Raw genomic sequence first — 20,983 nt, 5'->3', positions numbered from 1 at the left:
TGAGCAAAAGCAGAGTTTCATAGTGGGATGAAGCACTGAGCCATTTAGAACAGAAGCAACAAAGATTAGATGCAGCTCATAAAGTTGTCTTACATAAACAGTCAAGCAGGTTATATCCCAGCATTCAACAGTCTTCCCTCTTCCAGACAGTCTGTCACCCCTATGACGTAATAGGGAAACCTCCAGATGGGAGAACTTTTTCCTGTGCTGATTTTCACTACAATCTAAAGATTCACTGCAGGGTTATTTTCACGGATTGCCTCCAACAGGTCAAACCCACCCAGTTAAGAGGTGCATCTAAAACAAGTATCACTGTCATGTTCCCCAAGGCAGCAAAACATAGGGAAGATGTTGCCAAGATTAAAAACAAAAAAAAAAAAAAAAAAAAATCCCCACTAAGACTGAATGTCAAAATGAAAAACTGGTTAAGTAGTAGCCCTGCATCCCAAGATTGTTCATGCTCCTAAACTTGGGCCTTTGGTTGCTAAGGGAAAGATTTTCTTCATGAATGTATTTAAGAAATAGACAATACGTTGGCCAGAGATAATTGCTTGCATTCAAAGCACAGCACCTTTTGCTAGAGAAAGCTACAATCTTCCAGAAGGAATAGCTATACAAGAAGATAGGGCAGCTGCTGGGATGACCCCTTGAGTGGACTGCAAGGATGGCATCTTCCATGGGAAAATGAGACAACAAATGAGGTCCCATGGATGTGATCTGCAGCTTCAAGGGATGGTAGAAGATGGCTGCTCTAATGACAATTTTGTACAGAGTATTTGCCTTGAACATACAGAGAACATGACATAAAGACTTCAACCTGGACTATAGTTGCTCTTTCCAATCCTCCCTCACTCTAGACTTGGCAGTGAGTCTTCAATCTCTCTGGCTTGAACCAGAAAACTCTAAGAGCTAGAAATCTCCTTTGCATGATACATGGGAGTGCAGAGCAGCCAGATTTGATTTTTCTCAGCTGCTTCCTGAAGCTTGAAGAAAAAGCAAGACTAAGAACTCCATGCCCAAAGAGGAGCCTATCTCTTAAATGTGGTTAGGAATGAGGCAAATTTGTTGATCTGAAAGACTAGAAATAGCATGGATGTTCCTAAGCCTAGGTGAGTCACTAGCAAAGTAAGTGCAGAAGACCATACTGTTAAGAACCAGTTGATGCACTGTATCCACATTCTCATTACAAAGAGAGTTAATCAGAAAGAACCCAGACCATGAGAGAAACAGACTACCTTTGGACTTAGAGAGACACAGAGGGAACGTATGGCAAGAATTCTTTCAAAAAACAGAGAGCAGCTCAGGTAAACAAGCCCATCTTTGCTTCAAAAGCAACACAAGCAAACATTTTTTTATATTAGCAGGGAAAAAATATTATGTACTTGTCTTAGACCTTTGTGCAAAACATTAATGAAATGAGCACACTACAGCAGTGAGCCTAATAATAATTTTCATTAGGAATGGCACAACTGAGACCATGTATGACAGTAGGCTACAGCTTAACAAGTGTGGGTCTAAATCATTCGCAATAAAGTTTGAATTTAGAGATGTAACAAGCAATTCCCATTAGCCCCAATTAAGGCTTGGGGAAAACAGTGTCAAAATGAAACGCCTACTGTGAAAGCTATAGAATGAGACTGTGATCCATATTTAATACTCTTAAATTAAAAGACACCAGTGGAGAATGGATGGTTGTCTGATGCAACTTTGCTAGAAGGTTGAAAGCAAGAGTGTCTCCTCTGTTACAAACTCATGTTTTAGTTGCTGAGGATTTAGAGAGCCATAAACAGGCAAGATAAAACCCTGCATCTGATTAGGAACCCCAGGAGCTTTCAGTGTCCTGGGAATGACTCTGTGCATATGATTTGTAAGATTAAAATGTCTGTTTTTCCATAAGATATAAATACTCACACACACACACATATATATACATAAATAACATACAAAAAGCACCACTGCAACTGAACTTGGTGTGTGGAAGAAAATTCTTGTTCCAGAAAAGGTGTGAGATAATCAGGTTCAAGGCCACTCATTCTGCAAGATGGGCAATAAGGCAACAGGCCATGTCAGCCATCCACCCTGGCATGGCAGGGCACAAATGGACTGATTTTATCCAGCACCAACATGGCCCATGTTCCTTGGGAGACCAGAAGATCATATAATAAATATCAGAGCATTCCTCAGAGACTAACTGAGTATAAAAGGCCCTAGGTTGTTCTAACGCATCTGGAATTCAGCATCAGATCAATGTGGATATTACATCACTGTCATTTACATGTTTGTTTCGAGAAGCACCATACAAGTATATTTTCAGTTTTAAGAGGAAGACCCGACAGGAACAGATCTCTTGTTGGGCACCGCTCATTAGCTGGACCATGACACAGGGTCATTTTCAAGACCTGCACAAGAGCCCTGAGTCTCCTCTGATGGGGGACAGCCCCACTGGGCAGCAAGTGATGGGAGACAAATATCCTTGTCCATTTCCACAGGGCAAAGTGCACAGGGATATTCTGCAGTATCAATTTCTGACAAATTCTGTACAACAGCAAATGGAGCAGAATATGCAGAGCTAGTTGCTTTGTCTAAAAGCAATTCAGAGACATGTCAATGGCATCCTGCTCTAGGAAAGGCAGGGGAGCAATACAGACATATTCCAGAAAACAAAAAAGCAAACAAAAAACCAAACAAAAAAACCCCTCACTGTAAGACTTAGATGAGCTTGGCAGAAGCAAAAGTAATGAAGGCGCGTTTTTCCTGGCATAAGAGCAGACAAGCTCATGGTGATGTACAGAATATGATTTGTCTGGAACCTTGGAGTTCCCAGTTAGAAACCTGATTTTGCATCCACTGAAAACAATGGCAAGACTTCCAGACACTAATCTAGGTGAGATGAGGACTGATCCTTAACCACACAAATGCAGAACAAGTTGGCTGATTGTTTTCAGGGAATTTAGTATTTGTTTGAAACAGGCATTTTCAGGAAAAGTTCCCTAAGAGAAGGAATTCTTGTAACAGTAAAACATTTTTCTTCACCATCATAATTTTATTTTGACTTAATTTATGACTAGATTAATTTTGAAAGCACTTCAATACACTTCTATATATACATATATATATATATACAGAATATATACCATGACATACATGTTTCTCTAGCTAGTTGCTCATTGTTAGATGAGAGAAAGCTTCAAAATTGTTCTCCTCACCACCCTTTTGTCACTTTAAAATGAGTGACTTTACACAGGTGGCTTGTAGTCAGTACCATTTCAAACAATATTTGCCTGAACAAATCTGGACTTCTAATTAGGTTTAGATAGCATAGATAGAGTTTAATTGTGTTTTGCTAAGTCTTTGCTGTTATTTCCAGAGAGATGGTGGCAACTCCTAGATTCGCTTTACAATCAAAAGCAGGAGAAGCTTGACATGCTTTTGTCAAGCAGGAAAACTTCAAAATACGTTTGACTAAACTGACCACATGAAATTAATATATTAACAACTTGGAAGAGATTAACTCCAACTCATACACAACTACGATATTTGTTGCAACATGGTCTGTTTGGGCAGAGAGATGTGAAAGGTTGTTACATGTACATTAAAAGAAGCTCTTGGCCCAAGACTCTCCACCAGCGCTGATGACACACCACACCAAACACTGCTGCTCCCTACCACAACAAGCCACACCAACGACAGCACTAGGAGAGGCCAGCAGCTTCAACATCCCCTTTCCAGATTTGCCAAGCCAGGAAGAAGACAGCAACCTGGCTTTCCACAAGGCTGGAATGTTCAGCTGTGTAGGCAACACTCGACTCTTTAGCTTTCAGAATTCAACTCCATCCAGCCACACCCCATCACAGAACAGGTAGGAATCATCTCAGTTGTCTAACTGATAAGTCAATGCCATTGGTATCTGTGTGCTGATGATGCACACCAGCTGCTGCCTAGGTTGCCACACTGCTGCCCAGACATCTGTATGGATGGAGCAACTGTGGATAACAAGGGGCAAACCACAGAGCCATGTGGATAGCTGAAAATTGCTGGCTGGAAACAAAGGGCAAATGGAGCAGTGCAGACCAGCATGCGATGACGAAGGCATAGATGAGCAGAAGGCAGTATAGATATAGAGCATCTCAAGGGGCTGAGGGTACTGATCGGGCATCAGGAGTGACAGTCCTCATCAGGATTCAACCAGTTTGACCCTCCCTTTGCACATTGCCCAATTCCAAAAGTAATCATGAATCTCCTTCTATGAGCCTAAAGAGTTGCCACCACAAAAATAAATCACATTTTCTGTTTACCACAGCTGTAGGCCTCAGACACGTGGCCTGGTACCCTGTCACTAGATACACCCCTCACATCAGCTGAGGCAACAGGTCCAAATAAATGTACTGCTGATTATTTCTTTGTTTACAACTTATTCTTCTGCCTCAGTCCACCCTTGGCATTAAGCAATTATTGAGCAATAGTGCATGTATCTCATATTTCCACTGCCATGGATTCAACACAGAGCACAAATCACAGAGACAGATGTATCAGGGGTGCAAACCTCTGCAAGCCAGGGCTGCCATCCCTCAGTCTATGAACAGCTGCTTCGCTGACTAGCAGGCAGCCCCTGCATCAAGAAATACAAGATATCCAGCATTATTTATTACCCCTCATCAAGGTTCCCCTGTTTGGAGGCTGCCCTCTTAGCCATGGCAGATATTTTTTGCATGCAAAAAAATTGAGTATTGGAAGACAGTGGCAAGATCCTCACATACCACAGGTCCCTCATCACTCCACACCATGCCAGAAGTGTGGAGCAGATGAGGAGTTAAGGCAGCCTGGTAATCTGTGGATTTGCTTTCAGCTCAGTGGAACAAGAAGATAGCATGGACAGTTGATTTTAGCACACTCATACAAAATCTGTCAGGAAATAGGCAATGACAGTCTTGTGGTAGCCATTGTTATTTGTGGGAAAGAGGACCAAACTACACAGTCCTCTGATCACTTGCAGGAATAATGCCTGTGACAATATAGACCTAGGAATTTTTATTACAATCTTTGTATAAATTACATTATTTCATCTTATATTATCTAGTACTGTACTGCTAAAAGGATATTTTTTAAGCAACAGTATAGACTGCGCTATTGTAAGAGGTGACCAAGACCATTAGCAAGTCTGAAGGATACAGACTACTTGTGAATATCATTTTCATCCATATAATAGCTTAAAAAATACACTGAACAGCAAGGAAATAATTAAATATTGCAGGAGAACAGGTAATTTTTTGTAGATGTTAACATGCACACTGAGCTGTGAATAGCAACACATCATAAGCTCTTTTCACAGCACTCTGTAAGTTGTGGTTAGTGAGCCCACATTTGGAAGAACCAGTAGAGGATCAGTAGACAAATCTCTTATCCTACTATGTTGAGACATCCTAACCATTTTAAGCCTCCTTGTAGAAAGGACATTCTGGCTGCAAATCTGTTCCACCAGTGAATTTTCTCTTATGAAGAAGGATCTGTCATTCACAGCTACAGGAGTTCACACCAGTCAGTTCCATCTATGAGTCAGTTCCAGCTGTGAGGTTACTTTCTTTTACAGGTTTGCAAAAGGGCCTCAGTATGGCTATTAATACATCTGATGCTACAGTACTGTAACTGGGGACTCACTGTGTGATATCCTGATCCAAGCTACGAACAGCTTCCCCTGAGCTGAAGCACCCCCTCAATTCACTGTCCACTGTAACTCCAGCCTTGAAACAACTACCTTTAAAGTAAGGCCAGCATCACAGAGATGCTGCGAGAACGCTTGACATAACACAGGTCCTGTCTAGAGAACATGGAAATCTAAACAGACAGAAATGTAGGAAATGCATAAGTGAGTGATCCACCAGCAGAGGCTAAGATACGAGGAAGGGGGAGGAATCCACATCTCATATCCCCCCTTTGCACAGCTTCCAGGGCACTGTCAGCAATCACTACATCTTTCTGAAGCAACTTTCAAGGAGTTCACTAATTCCCTCTACCTTCCTCCATGCATAGAGTCCACCACAAGGCATATGCTTTGTGTTGTTACAGAGCAACAAGTAACAGAGTAGTCTGTGCAGCTTCCAAAGGAATTCCTGGGCGCTTACTCTGCGTTTATCATAATACCAATGTGTTTCCTGGTTACCGCTCTTTGCGATGTTTATACGCCAAGAACAGATGATCATTTCACAGAAACCAAAGAGCATAAACGAGAGGAGAGACAAATTACCACAAAGCAAAAAATTTGGTGCAATGCACTACCAAAGTAGGTTAAATTCTCAGAGCGTTTCAAGTATTTAATATATACAAGCTGTTATTTATATATAGGTGTTATAATTTTTTCCATGTTAGACAATGCCCAGCCATTCATTTTTTAAATTAAACTCTGAAAAGGTAATTTGAAAAGTAAGACTGGAATCTGGCCTTACTGCAGGATTCTGTAATTAAAACAGAACTTTGCAAAATATTTTCAAGAAGTCCCACACTAACCAGTTACTTTTACATGGACAATAGCTGTTCCATCAAGAATTCATCCAAGTCAAACGAAACGAGACCAAAAGCTTGCTTAAAGAATCCCATCCACAAACTACTGAAATACTGGTAGTAATGATACAGTTTCACATCTACCTTGAAAGATTTTGGGTTTGCATGTTGTATTCAAGCATCTAATGTTAAATTTTTTCTTTGCTTTGCTAGTGTTCCTGGTTTTTTACCCTTCCCCCCTAAATAAAACATCAAAGGTGTAACACAGATTAGTCACATCTAAGACATTCCAGCACATTAGTTTGCCAGCCATTAGTAATCCAAATGGAGTTCTGTGTAAAGCTCACACTAAAGAAGCAAAATGCAGACAGATTTTGCCAAAGCTTGCTAAGATAAAGAGGGGATCCTCAAACTTCTTTGCAAGAGCCAAGCAAAATGCATTAGCTTACACTCCCAGTATGTAGAGCCAAGGAGAAAACAAACTAGCCCTATATGTTTGCCTTGTGCCCTTTCCACACCATAAAATGACTAAGGCAACATGGAAGAAATGTTCTCCATACCCTGCTGAAACATCAGCTTGCTTGTGTCCTTGTTTCCAAAGGTCTTTGCTTTACTAACAGGTACAAACGCGTTGCTTCTTTTTGGGCGCCTGTATGATGTTCAGTGTTTTACTTACCTTAACTCAAAGTTTGACAGGTTCCATACTGTCAAGGAATGCACTGAAAGTGATGCTGTACAAGAGGGTGAGAGAGAGAAAATGAAGTGCAGTTTTGTGTGTAATATGATTTACAGAATTTCATACTGCACGCAGTAGTCATTAGTGAGATGAATTATAAATTTTACACTCCTGTAGTCAGTTACTCAGCTGATCTTTCCAGAATCTTGGCAAAAGAAGTGCAGCTATGCATATATATTATACTTAATGATGGCCATTAAGTCTGCAGTCACAAGATTCAGTTTGCCTTTTGCAGCTAAATTTGTACTGCAGCCTCCCAGACTTTGTAATAGTTACTGACATGGTACAAAATAATAGTCCTGTGGAATCATGACCCTGATTACTAAAGGGGTAACTGCACTCCCCTCTTCATCTTCACTGATTCCCATCGGTTTATACCAACAATAAGTGTGGTTCATTCTTTGAAGATGAAAGCTGCTATAAAGTTCACTTTATTAAAACCACTATAAAGACTTGTTATTTTTGCTCATATACCTGCCGAGCGATAGTTTCCAGAAGTCTAATGGCACTCCCTGAACACACACACTCTGGTGTTCTGGTTTGGAGAACTCCTCTTAAAATGTAGGACACTTTTCCAGCTTTTGGTGTACAGCTTCTTGTTTGCTTTAGGACTACAGGTCAGCCTTTCTATAACCCAGACAGCTGTTTGGAGATACGGGTTTACTGTAAGGTAGGAATGGTACAGCATTTTAACATATTGAGATGACCCAGCAGACCAGCTTCATAGCCTGATGCTGATCTTGACTAGGCCTTGGACTGGTGGGTTTGGGCTCAGATGTGGCAGTGCCAAAATTCTCACCATCTTTGACCCCAATGAGAAATCTCCCGTGATGATTCTAGCCGTGACCACCTTTTCCTGCATGTTGACTTTCTGTACATAGGAAAAGTCCTGAGAAGCCTGCAGCACCATTTTTTAGCTTCTACTGAAAATTTTGCTCCCTCTTCTTCCCCTTTGGTGCAGAATCTCTGAATCACTGTTTCCCAAAACAGTGTCCAAAAACTCACACGGGCTTAGTCTTTTGAGGCTGATGACAAAAATCTTAGAGTAGCAAAAGAACAGCCCAGGTTTCTAGTACCTGCACCAAGACACAAATCTGCAGTCACAAGGGTCTTCAAAAATGATGATATCCCCAGGTACTCACCTTTAAAAGTAGTACTCTTCCTACCAAAATTGTCTGCTTCACATTTTCAAGCCAAGAGTACGATTTCTGAGAAAAACTCAAGAACCTTGAAATTACTAACTGTAATTAGCCTACCTCCTTTTCTACTCATTCGAAAGCTTTATTATTTGTTTCAATTTCTGTGACCATTAACCACAAAACTGGCTTCTCAGACATCTGCTAACCACCTTCACAAACCAAGTACTCCATCTATGCCTAGAGAGACTTTTCCCTAAACAGAAAAAATAAAGTAAAATAATAATAACAACCAAAACAAAAAGCCAAAATTAAACAAAGAAAAAAGAAAACACAAATCAAGACTTCACTTGAAAAGGAGTCAGGGAAAAATCACAGTTGTGTAGTACCATATGCAGCAATTAAGTAAGAGAGGAGAAACAAACTTTTACTTCAATCACGAACACAGAAAAAACAAACTGGAATAATCAGATACATATCTCGGTTTGTGTTCTTATGCAGCATAAAGCATGTCCAGAATCCGATGAATGACAGCAGTTTTCCTAGCATTTGACAGTCAAAAATCCCTGCCTCAATGACCTTTACAACATGGATGATATTTTTGCAGACCCATATCTTAACAGATTATTCAGTATCTATTAACAACCTGTTTGCTTGTGATCACAACAATAACACTGTTCATGACTGCTCCTATTGCCTCTTTGGCAGTCAGAAGTGACCACAGCCTGTACCTTCCACCACCTCTGCCCCTTTCCTAAGCTGCCAAGAAGTCAGGAGTTTGAGAGATCTAAGCTGTTGTTATGACCATCCTAGTTCTTATAACTTGGTTTTCAAACTCCCAATTCTTGTCTAAGTTTTTGTTAAGAATAGAAGAAAGCTCAAAAAATCTCGAAGAAAATTCCTGCAAACTACAGGCAGGAGGAGGCTTTTCTCATAGCACATGTCCCTTGTAGCTATTTGCTTCACCTCCTTCAAAGACTTTGTTTGGAAAGGACACTCCTTTCCTTTCTACCAGAGTGGTTCCTTTGGAAACACAGACTTGTATATGGAGCTTTTTACATTAACACGTTTTAGCTATCTTGCCACTTCCTTCCACACCCTTAATCTTTCTAATGGCTTGCCAATGTGTAGATATTTTCACAAAACAGTAAACAAAGGGGTTTCATGTCCCCTAGCAGACTTCCTTAACTGAGGATTGGGTCTTCTATTTTAAGACAGAGAAAATAGCTGATCCAAAACAAACCCAGATCTGCAGTGACAAAATGGAAGTAAGATTCTCCAAAATGGAAGTAAGGTCAGACATTACTGAGCAACTTCCCAGAGAGTCAGTGTTAGCCAAAAATGTATATAGATAGCAAAGTTTAAAGTATATTAACCTATTTAAGTCATATACTTAATTCATCTGTACAGAATTCAGTTCTCTAGTGCTAAAGGGATGAGAATAGGAGCTTTTCTATTCTCATCTCAATCTGTTGCAGTTTAGAAAAAAAAAAAGCAAGAAAGGAAGTATCTTCAGCATTTGGTTTACTCCTTTCTTTAGTAATCCTGGCACAAACCAAACAGAGTACAGAGGACAAGACAGTAGGACAATCCATGTGAAAATGGATGTGTGTGCTATGAGAGTAAACCGGGGGGGTTTATTTTGTATGTTTATATTGTCATATGTATATGCACATATATATAGTATATAAACAGACTGAAATTCTATACACATACAAACACATATATTTCTGGTTTTCGACTGAAATTCAGTACTGCTCTTAACTATGTAGGCCACACACACAGCTCCTACAGATATCAGTGCACATCTCTGGGCTAAACCCATTTTACCTAGAATATCTTAGGCATGAAGCCCAGCTTCATTTTTAATACTGCTTCATACTTAACTTTTATTTATGCTATGTGAATATTGATGATTCTAAACAAACGTAAAGAAAAGCACAGAGTCTGTTTTGAATTCCTGAACAAATATATTCAAGATCTACATTAGTATATTATCTTTCATATTTTACAAAATATCCATCCCATCATGAGCTGCACTTCAACAGGGCAGGGAGTGGGGGGAGAAGAAATCTAGTCCTTTATTCTGGAAAGTGAACTTTTACATACACGCAGCTGAACTGCATCATAACTTCAATGTTAAGTCTTATGAACTTAATGTATTTTCAAAATTGGTATTTTAGAAAGAAAAAAACTAACAAAGGCAACAAGCTTGCAAAAATGAGTATTTTCCACTTTCCTCTTACCAAATAGCTGAAGAATATAACTCTTGTTTGAGAGATACAGAGAGAAGTCATAGGTCCCACTCATGCACCTATGATATCAACACAGCTTACTTTCATTTGCTCTGTATTTCCTCATATTAAAAACAAAAGCACAGAAAAACAATACCTATTGTAGCCTCTTCTCACACCTCCATCCATTTACTTCAGTTCCTCCACCATAACAGCATTCCCAAGTATGTCCTCTATACTCTCAGTTTGTATGCACTTGCTACCCAACTGCAGATCATTAAGCTGCACACCTGCAGTGACTTAACTCAGGCTTTACCCAGCTCTTAACCCACTCCAGCAACAGTGAAATCATTCGCTTTTCACACTATCATTCAATATTTTCTTCTCATCATGGTACTCTCTGCCAACTTCCTTGATGGATCCAAGCCCTAATATTCAGCAGGTAGCTGAAGAGCAACTATTTACTATACCAGCTACAGACAAATATGTAACTATTTAGGATTAAAAAAAAAGGTAATTTTCACCTTAGGTGATGTGGATGACCACTGCATTGAAATAGGAGCAATTGTTTATGTAACTGCATGTCACTTAGCACTTAAATGTGTTGAGAGATGCCAGAGCCATTTAAAGCTCTTTCTTTTTTCTAAACCCCATTTTAACTAAAAATACTTATTATGGGGACAGCCTCTCCATATGAATATTGTGACTTTTAAATGCTGTCTGTATTTAGAGTTTCTGGGAAACATATGCTGTTTATGTACTGCCTGTATATGCAGAAAGAAATAGAGCAGATGTGAAGTTAGAGCTGCCCACCAGCAAAAGAGTACTTGGTGGGGAAAAAAGGCTTTGCTGTGATACCTTTAGTATCACTCAGATTTCTAGAGATTTCTGTTTGCAAATGGTTTCATGGCCTGTTCTGTGGAAGTTAAGTAAATTCCCAGCCACAGATGGAACTCTACAGGCAGAGATCCCCGGGGGGACCCATTGCAGAGAATTCCTTCTTGTGACACTCCACTCATTGGGCTGAATTTATCCTTGAAGTAACTGTATTGATGTTGTTAGTATTACATGAGGGATCAATTTCCCTTACCTCATTTGTTTCATTTTTAAAGCCAAGGAGGCCAGACTAGCCATTCTGAAAGAATAAACTACCTTATTTCCATTTCCGCCTGCAAAGCTACAGCAATTAAGCCAGCAAAGAACCTGTCCCACTATCCCTAATACTGGGTTAGATCTTACACTCAATGCGGGATAATTTTCTAGTGAAGGATGTTAACACCAAAATAGTCACAATCAGTTCAAAGCTGGATTCAGACTACCTTGGGTTGGGGCACTGGGTGTTGAAGGTATAGAGAATCCTCTCCAGCTCAAGGATATTAACAGTGGTTGAGTAAGAGAGGCCTGTACAAGTGATGGCCTGTGCACTGCCCACAGCACTTCAGATGCATCATTTCTAGGTGGGTTAATAACAATCAATAGTATCACCCCTCACAGACAGCAGGTAGCTCTCTAAGCCTGTGTTAGAGGCTAGGTTTGAGGCATGGAGTACATAATACTGCCCTGAAAGTCCTGAGAGCTATTATTTCTGAGTTAGCCAGGGACTGTGGTACAGCAAATCCAGAAGCTGTCCCTCCTGTGATATATATTTCCTCTCCTTTCCATCAAGTGCAGCCAACCTTCATGCCCACAGAACTGCTTTTGCAAAGCAGTGCAAAGGTCCACAGCTTCCATGCTTCATTTTACACTGGCCACATGATTTATAAGTAGAAATCTTATAAAAACAGAATTTCAGCTGCATTTCCTTCACTGACAATGTTTGGCAAACATGTTATAAATTATAATGCTAGTACCAAAACCCTGCCAAAATCAAAACAGATTTTATCAAGCTTTTATAGCCTCCAAAACCAAGTCCGCAGAGCTTGTTCTAATTTAGTATTGTCTATTAGAAAATGTCATTGAATGAACGGTATTTGCTACAACGTCAAGCACACAAAACATCTGCAACACTTGCAAATAAATTACATCTTCTGATGATCTAAAAATACGTATCTCTTATTGTATCATGAGAAGAATGGGGAAAGTAATTTCATTACAAAAACACCACAAATCCAGCGCACCATGTAATGGGTCTCATTTTATGCATTGACTTTCTTCACATCTGTGCAAACAAAGCCATTGTTACAGTGCTGTGGCATATAATACATGCAGCTACAAAACCGTGAGTGCTGCTGTGTGTTGAGTCTTTGAATGGAAGTGGCACATCTGCTTTTGGCATAGGAGTGTAAATCAATCCAAGATGTTTATTAAAGAGTAAGTAATGACCTGTCCACACACTCTTTCCTCCATCCAGCCTTGGTTTTGTTCTTGCTTTGTTATATTCCTGGCAGTAAAACATGGGCTCTGCACATTGAAAATATCTGTTGTTTCTTCATGTATGGATAACATAACGTGTCACGTAATATTTAATGAGTATGTGATGGGGAACAGTTTGGGCAAAAATGCAAGTCAAAATGAGCTGGGGAAGAAAGAGTAAGTACAAACAGCTACAGCACACTGACTGAAAGGTTTATTACTCTGGATGAGGCAATTACGTTTCCTATGCTTTTTGAATTACGGATAAGATCTAGATTTGAATTCATGTTCTAGTTCTTGACAATTAATGAGCAAAATTTGCAATAGTAAAAGATGGTGAATATTTTTTTAAAGAATGGGGTAGTCAATAATGCTTGACTTTGCATTTACTGAAGGTATTTATACCTTCCACAACTGGGTGAAGGTATAAATGTTCCTACCTGAGCAGAACAGGTAGGAACATAAGCCTTTCAGTTCTTGCCTAGGTTGAGCAGCAGGAAAAGTCAACACAATATTGGCACTGGCCAACATCGGCACTGCAGGTTGGCCCTTTTTTTGGAGCAATTGCTGATATGTTTGGCACAACCTGTAATATGTTCCTTTCCCACTGACTGAGGAGCTCTAGAGTCTGCTGTGGAACAGCAGTCCAAGGACAACAATACCATTTGTGGGCAGCCTCTTCATGGGCTACTTGCATGAAGCAGCACTTAAAAATCTGGACCTCTGGAAGAAGGCAGTGGCTCTAGGTCTGACAATAGAGCCTGGGACACACAGTGCTCTTTCCTCTTCCATCAAAAGATGCACAAGAAAGAGTCCTAGAAGGAACCCCCCAGAAGTAGGCAGCAGGAGCAACCCATTCTGTTTCCCAGTGAAGGGCCCACTTTTGAGTAACCAGAGGTAAAAAGAAAATACCATGGATGATGTCTTCTTGGCTTCCAGATAGCGAGGTGATAAGAAAGTGATGCTATTCTTCAAATGCATTTCGGAAGCAAGACCTGTCCTCTCAGACACTTAAGGGCTTATCCATTGGAAAGACAATATCTCTTTTATATGATGACAATGGAAAACCACCATTTTAAGAGATGAGGTTGCAAAACATACTGGTTGAAGAGAGATGGTTCAGGCAGGCTCATTGTGCAGGAGAGGGAATAGAGGCTGCTGGAAGTGTGCCACCCAGTGTTTTATACTTGCACATTTAATTGACTCCACTGACCTAACATCTTCTGTAATTATAATCTTTTTTGTTAAAATGGTCAGGACATATTAAAAGGCTGGATTCCATGTGCATATGTTTCATTGATAATGCTGCCTATCAGCTCTGTCCCAAAAGTGTCTAAGATTGCTGTAAATTTGTTAATTGGGTCTCTTTTCATTTGTAGCTGAAACTTAGCTGCATGAGTGACCTAGGTGGATTTAACAAGACAGCATTTTTACAGCAATTACTAGTGCAGGCTAGAATTATCTTGATCAGAGTTGTTACAGCATCTGGTTAAGATATTTTACCCAGGATAAAATATTAATTGAAGTAAATCAAAATACCTGGGCAGCCCAAAAAATTAAAAAAGAAAAAAAAAGCCAATAATGCTTTCTCCCATTTATTCCACACAGTTTCTCCTTTCAATTTAATTTTATTTTTATTTTATTCTGTAAGCCTGATAATGGGACTCTGTGGAACTAAACCTTTTGCAAGTTGCTGGTGCCAGCTTTTCGCAGAGTGCCCTGGACAGGTCTCTTCATTTCCATTTCGTTTTGTCTTTCTGGCTGACACGTACTGTTATTTAAATGAATGCTTTTGAACTCAGATTTTTTTAATGCAAATGTATGCTGCTTCCCTATTGAATTGAAACCATCAATACTTATTTTTCTCTACGAAAAACAGGCTAAAGAGTAATATTCTCAGGGCTGAAGGTGGGTTGGGATGTTGCTTTTCTGTGAATTAAAGCTAAAAAAAGGAGACACATAAAATGGTGAAGTATCAAAATATTGTTTCAATCTTCCTTCTACCCAAGATATGACTAAAGCAGTGTTGTATCTTTTAAAGAACAGCTGAGGAAGGGAAGGTGCCAAGACACAGCAGACTGGTCATACTACCTCAAGGCATTCTGTAGGGGAGTACACACAGAAGTGTGAGACCCTACATCCCTTCAGCAATCTTAAGGTTATGAGTTTTGAAGGTTATGACTCATTTTAATTTGAAAGTAGGTGTCCTCTCATTTTTAACTTTTTGGAAGCTGTCTACCAGGAACCATAGGCTGAACTTACAGAACATCTTAGAGGGAAGTAAGTAACAGGGAAAAAGTAAAAAAGAACAGATCCTTGGTTCCCTTTAGAGTAATACTGCATTCTTATCTTCAGATTTTTCTTTTGGCTATAATGTCTAGAAATGTACTTTTAAATAAACATGTGAAAGTTCTCCAGTAATCACATGCCTCCTGAAGCTGGAGCTTTCTGCCCACCAAATATTACAAGATATGCAAAACACCACATGCCATGCTCCAGCATCAAAAGGGTGGGTAACACCTGAGTTACCTCCACCCCTGATCTCTGCCAGACCAAGAGACGTGTGATGCTGAAGCATGTGGACTCTTTCACTCCTTCTCCCATTGGACAAGCATCCATCTCACAGCAAAAAAAGCCACAGTCCATGCCCAGTAGCACCACTGCCAGCAATATTAGCAAACAGACCTCAGAGGCTGAGCTCCCCTTTCAAGTTGTTGCTTTCTCTCACTGTCAGTGGTTGTTGTTCCAGCCCAGGCTTTCTACACCTTTCTGGACTAACGAAAACTTAAAGTGCTGCTTGTCCTGCAATACCAAATTTATGGATGAGGAGACAACTTCAGCCTGCCAGGTGATAATTTGGCACCCTTATGTCAGTTTTAAAATCCCTACAGCTGTAAATATTTATTGGATATGAAATATACTCCAGCTAACACATTATCATATGAATAAATATAACCTTAAATAAAACATGTGCACTCTATCTTTTATTCAGTTTATAAAATTCTTGCTTCTTGCTCCAAGCATTCTCAGTCTAATACAGCTACTCAGAAGCACAGCAATCGATGGTGTGCCCTGATTTCTTTTCTAATACAATGTTTTTTTTCTTGTATTTCACCTCTTACAGCTTTTGCAAAGTTTTGATTTGATAGGACAAGCACAGCGAGGGCATTAGGACCAAGAGAAAGACACACACATTGCTCTGTATTATGTCTGGCAAAGTGCTTCCTGACTGAGTGCCGTAGTTATGTGTGAAACAAAGTCACGGACCGACTAGTTCTCATCTGTTGATCGCAGTTAAGCTAAAGCCTCTGAAGGGAGGAGAGCTGTCAGATCTGCTTTCAGAGATACAGTGCTTCAATCCAGGCAGCAATTGGAAACTTTGAAGAAACAGGATCTATCTGGAAGGAAACTATAAGAAACGGGATTTCTTTTGACTTAGAATTTTAAAAGGGAAAAAAATCAAAGCTTTAGTTACTCTTTTAATCAGCAAAATATGTGCTTTCCTAACTAAGCTGGGACTCCGTTCAATAAAGGATCTACTTTATTTCACTGGATCCATGCTACATTTTACTACAGTAAGTAAAATATTTATAGGAATGTTATTTTTTTCTGTAAATAGAAAGGAAAGCATGAAACAGCATCAGTGAAATGTGAGGGGAGCAAAAAAATCCTCTTGGCAGATAGTGAAAAACAGGGCTTTTCTGCAACCCAAGGACTGGAATCTGAGGAAGATCGAAGTGATATTTAACATGACCATCTGTATTGTTTTGTCACCAACAGCATGTTCTTGAGGAAGAAGTGCAGATATGGATCACGTAAGCTGCAGTTTTTCTTGTTGTTTCTGATGCTGGGTTTTTTGCTACTGATGGTTACAATGCTGAATCCACCACCCAGCAACCAGAGCAAGGAAGGGACTTTCCAGCCTGTGGAGTTCAACCCCCGGGAAGGGTATCAGATGGACTTTGCGGAGACCCAAGAGATGCTGGAGACCCAGGAGGAGAGCCAGCAGTATTACCCTTTGGATGGTCTATCGCCTTTCATCTCCCTGCGGGAGGATGAGCTGATCGTGGCCGTCGTGTCGCCCACGGGCAAAAGGAACCACAGCAAGGCCAGGAAGGGCTATCGCGTGGTGAAGCAGCAGAGCAGGCGGCCAGAGGGGAAGGCGGAGGGGGACCCTGAGTCCCTGCCGCTGTCCCTACCCCTGCAGGCCGGGGAAGGGGCTGCTCCGGGGGAGCGGCCGCTCGGCCTGGAGACCCACGGCTTTAACGAAGCGCTCAGCGAGCGGATCGCGCTGCGCAGGGACCTGCCTGAGGTACGACACCCGTTGTAAGTAAAATACCCTATTCACTTCTGGGGGAAAACCTCTCTCGTTCCGCGCCGCCGCGCCCACCCCCCCGCACCTCTCCGCCTCCAAACCCCGCGTCTTTCCTATCAAACTCGCCGCTCCGGGTCGGGAGAGCGCTTTTCCCCGCGCTGTGTGGGGAGCACCCCCCGTTCCTCAGCGGCAGGGGCGCTCCCACCCTCGCTCCGGAGGTGGTTCAAGCCCTCAGGAACCGACGGGCGGCAAAAGTGGAGGGGGGCGCGGGGTTGGTGGGCGCAGCTACGGCTTCCTGAGTCAGAAAGAAAACCACAGCCCAGCGCACCCACCTCCGCAGAGCCGACCGCTGCTGCCGTGTGCGCGGCTGCGCCGCCTCCCCCCCCCCCGGCCCCGCGCCGCCCTGAGGGCGAGCGGGCGGCAGCGCCCCCTCCCGGCGCCCTCCGCAGGTGCGGGCGGGTGGCAGCGGAGGGAGAGGTCCGAGCGCCGCCGCGGATGTCTGTCCGTCCGTCTGCTGGGGCGGGAAAGGGAATCCGCGCCGGGATGTCGAGCGGGAAAGGCGGCTGCTCTCCTCGGCCAGGCCCCGGGCTCAGCCCACGTGCCGGGGCTGTGATGGGCTACGGGCTTGCAAAGCGATAAAGCGGTCGGGAGTTGGGGCTTTCAGGTCTTTTAGAATAAAAGTGACCCAATGGTCACATATCAAAATGGACCCGACCCTGAGCTGGTGCGGCCTCACTTTGAATACTGTGTGCAGTTTTGCGCACCACAACATAAAAAAGATATCGAGGTATTAGAGAGTGTCCAAAGGAGAGCAATGAAGATGGTGAAGGGCCTAGGGCAGAAGCTGTGTGAGGAGCAGCTGAGGTCATTTGGTCTGTTCAGCCTGGAGAAGAGGAGACTGAGGGACCTCACTGCAGTAACAACTTCCTTGTGAGAGGAAGAGGAGGGACAGGCACTGATCTCTTCTCTGTGGTGATCAGTGACAGGAGCCAAGGGAATAGGCTGAAGTTGAGTCAGGGGAGGTTTAGGTTGGATATTAGGAAAAGGTTCTTCACCCAGAGGGTGGTTGGGCACTGGAACAGGCTTCCCAGGGAAGTGGTCACAGAACCAAGCCGACAGAGTTCAAGAAGTGTTTGGATGATGCTCTCGGGCACATGGTGTGACTCTTGGGGGATGGTCCTGTGCAGGCCAGGAATTCGACTCAGTGATCCTTGTGGGTCCCCTCCAACTCAGAATATTCTGTGATTCTGTGACAAACATTGAAAGGAAACTCCTGGAAGGCAGGAAGGTGGAGATCGGTGTGTCTGACCAGAGCTGCCAGCACCACCATAAGTGGCTGTAAGGCCACTGCCTTACATTTGGAGCCTGGATACTTGAAAGTCAGTTGTCCCAGGAGCCCAGGAGGGGCAGCTGATCACACTTCTTAAAAAGGATCTGAGGTGTATCTACTATCGAGCTGCCCCAGGGGAGGTTCAGGATATTAGGAGGAATTTCTTCACAGAAAGGGTGATTAGACATTGGAATGAGCTGCTCAGGGAGGTGGTGGAGTCACTGTCCCTGGAGGTGTTTAAGACTGGACGTATCACTCAGTGCCATGGTCTCACTGACAAGGTGGGTGATCAGTCAAAGCTTGGACTCAATGACCTAAGAGATCTTTTCCAGCCTAATTGATTCTGTGATATGCTTCCCTGCCCAAGGAAGAGGGAAAGGATGTGGGTGGGTATCTTTATTTCTTGCCCTCTGTAATGAAAACTATTGTAGCTTTCCTCCAGGACATAGTGGAAAGATGCAACAGAAAACATTTTAAGCAAGACACAGAATAATTTTGCTTTCTAGTGTTCATTTTCACATGTTTAAAGGCAGCTGGCAGCTACAATTTAGGGGACAGTCTCAAAGAAAGAGAAATGAAACTGTTTTCTGTACTTGGTGACTAGGTTCAGTGTTAATTTGGATAATTCCATTAAATAATGAGATGCTGATATTATTTCAGTTATTTTTTGGCATGCTTCACTGGCAACTCTTTGAACTATGTAATGTTCAAAGGAGGAATGACGACCCTGGTTTACTGCCTGTGATGTGAGCCAAAAAACAATTTTACTTTGGCAGCTGAAGGGCCATCCAAAAAGAGACAGGTTTAGTTAATACTAATCTCGGTAAGATTTAAGCCATGGTCTCAGAGCTCTTGGATGGATTTTGCTGTCTGACTAGTTACAGCCTAAAGAGCTCTCAACACCACAGCTCACAGAGCCCTGACTGAAAATTCAGATCTCAACATCTGAAGCTGATCTAAATCCAGACCAGAAACCTGCAGCAGAGGTATATCTCTATGCCAGTCCTGTCCTTTACAGCACAGCACACAAACCACAATGGTATTTTTTAGGTGTAGTTTAGTCTGGGGGCCTGGATCACAACTGTGTCAGTCCAGTTTTACACCAGTGTTAAAACGAGGGTGAACCAGAATCAGACTGTGTATATCTCTAATCCATTTGAGTAGTGTTGTTCATAATAATGTCTGTTATTATTTAGTTAGAGGGAAGCCAACCAGTTAGAGATGTTTCAGTGAGTTAGTACCATAGACTAAGTCTCTCTAATTTTCCTTGAAATTGGACGGGAAATTCTTCACACCAGAAGACTACTCCGAGGTACTTCCATCCCTTCATACTTTTTGCTGCTATCAGTTGGTCCAGCTGCAATTGCCACCCTCCTGGGACACCACAATCAAGCCTGCCATTGTGACTTTTGTGATGGGTGTTCTAAGAAGGTCTCTTGGGCTTGAGTGTCAAACGTATCCAGGCAAAAGAAACTCACAATATATCTACAAAGGTTTTAAGTTTCATTAAAAAAGTATAGCTTCCACTGGAGTGCTGTTGGGAGCTGAATCTCAATGAGACATTTTCCTGAAGGTGAGTGGGAGTCTATGCCTTTGCCATGTCAGAATTGCTCTCTGTTCATTGCTGCATGTGACAATTCCTTGTTTTTCACAAATTGGATTAAATCACTATGTCTCATATCAGTCACACTCCTGATTTTTTGAAATGCCAATTTTTGATGGACAGTCTATGAAACTGCTCCAAATTACAGGGAAGGTATTTCTGTATACCAGTACCCTTTTGAATTTTTCTGAAGATTAGATATCTATATTGCAAGTCTTTGCCAATCTCCATGGCAACTAAGCACTTGCCACCAAGGTTATGTATTCAAGTACAGTTATTTTCAATTCTTTTTCCAATTAAGATTTCACAACAGCCTTATTTTCTGGCTATAGCCACACTACTAGCAACAAGATGTTGTAGTGTTACGGTGCAAAATATAGGTGCTAATATCTGTAGAACGTTTCTGATTAGAAGCTGCTTGGTAGTAAAAGGACTGCATCAGATCTTCACTTTTCTTAATTACCTCTAGATTCTTCTGCTTGAAAATATTCACTGCCAAGTCACGAGAGTATTCTGTTCTCCATCCTGCTGAAAATAGAAACAATTATCCCATATGAAATTGTGAGGAAGAAGCATTATTGATTACAGAAAATTAGTAGACCAAGGGCAACATAGATTTATTACAGTGCACAAATCATCAAGAAAATTTGCCTGTCTATAAAAAAATATTAATATGAACTATTTAAAACTATAAAAAATCATTACAATTGTGCTCATTTAAAATTTATATTTCCAAAAGTGTATCTATAATATTCATTTATGTGTACTTGTAATTAAATCAT

At 41.6% G+C, this 20,983-nt stretch overlaps 2 protein-coding genes and 1 long non-coding RNA gene across 5 annotated transcripts in view; 1 reads left to right on the top strand and 2 right to left on the bottom strand.

Annotated features, from left to right (window-relative positions):
• Positions 1-15,677: 15,677 nt before the first annotated feature.
• The window catches only part of GALNT15 (polypeptide N-acetylgalactosaminyltransferase 15), a 29,101-nt gene continuing 23,795 nt past the window's right edge, over positions 15,678-20,983 (top strand). The window contains exons 1-2 of one of the 2 annotated variants that reach the window (XM_064673639.1): positions 15,678-15,801; positions 16,734-17,279. In XM_064673639.1, the coding sequence (XP_064529709.1) occupies positions 15,776-15,801; positions 16,734-17,279 (572 nt within the window). In that variant the 5' untranslated portion in view covers positions 15,678-15,775. Of the gene's footprint in view, positions 15,802-16,360; positions 16,529-16,733; positions 17,280-20,983 lie in introns of those variants that run through there. The other variant, XM_064673648.1, reaches the window with a different exon arrangement.
• On the bottom strand, positions 15,916-17,682 carry LOC135423486 (uncharacterized). 2 transcript variants are annotated; one of them, XR_010434824.1, is made up of 2 exons: positions 17,601-17,682; positions 15,916-16,362 (listed from the first exon to the last, which is right to left on the bottom strand). It is a non-coding gene; the product is annotated as an uncharacterized LOC135423486 (long non-coding RNA). The 2 variants fall into 2 exon arrangements; XR_010434825.1 differs by lacking the exon at positions 17,601-17,682 and adding an exon at positions 16,969-17,082.
• LOC135423470 (diphthamide biosynthesis protein 3-like) overlaps positions 18,564-20,983 on the bottom strand; it is a 39,961-nt gene continuing 37,541 nt past the window's right edge. Inside the window, exon 2 of the mRNA XM_064673744.1 lies at positions 18,564-20,729. The gene's annotated coding sequence lies outside the window, so the exon portion shown is untranslated. The remainder of the gene's footprint in view (positions 20,730-20,983) is intronic.

The sequence above is a fragment of the Pseudopipra pipra genome, chromosome 1, assembly GCF_036250125.1.
Source record: "Pseudopipra pipra isolate bDixPip1 chromosome 1, bDixPip1.hap1, whole genome shotgun sequence".
In the NCBI taxonomy this organism is placed as follows: domain Eukaryota; kingdom Metazoa; phylum Chordata; class Aves; order Passeriformes; family Pipridae; genus Pseudopipra; species Pseudopipra pipra.
Note: the sequence above shows the minus strand (reverse complement) of the source record. Positions and strands in the feature narration are given on the sequence as shown.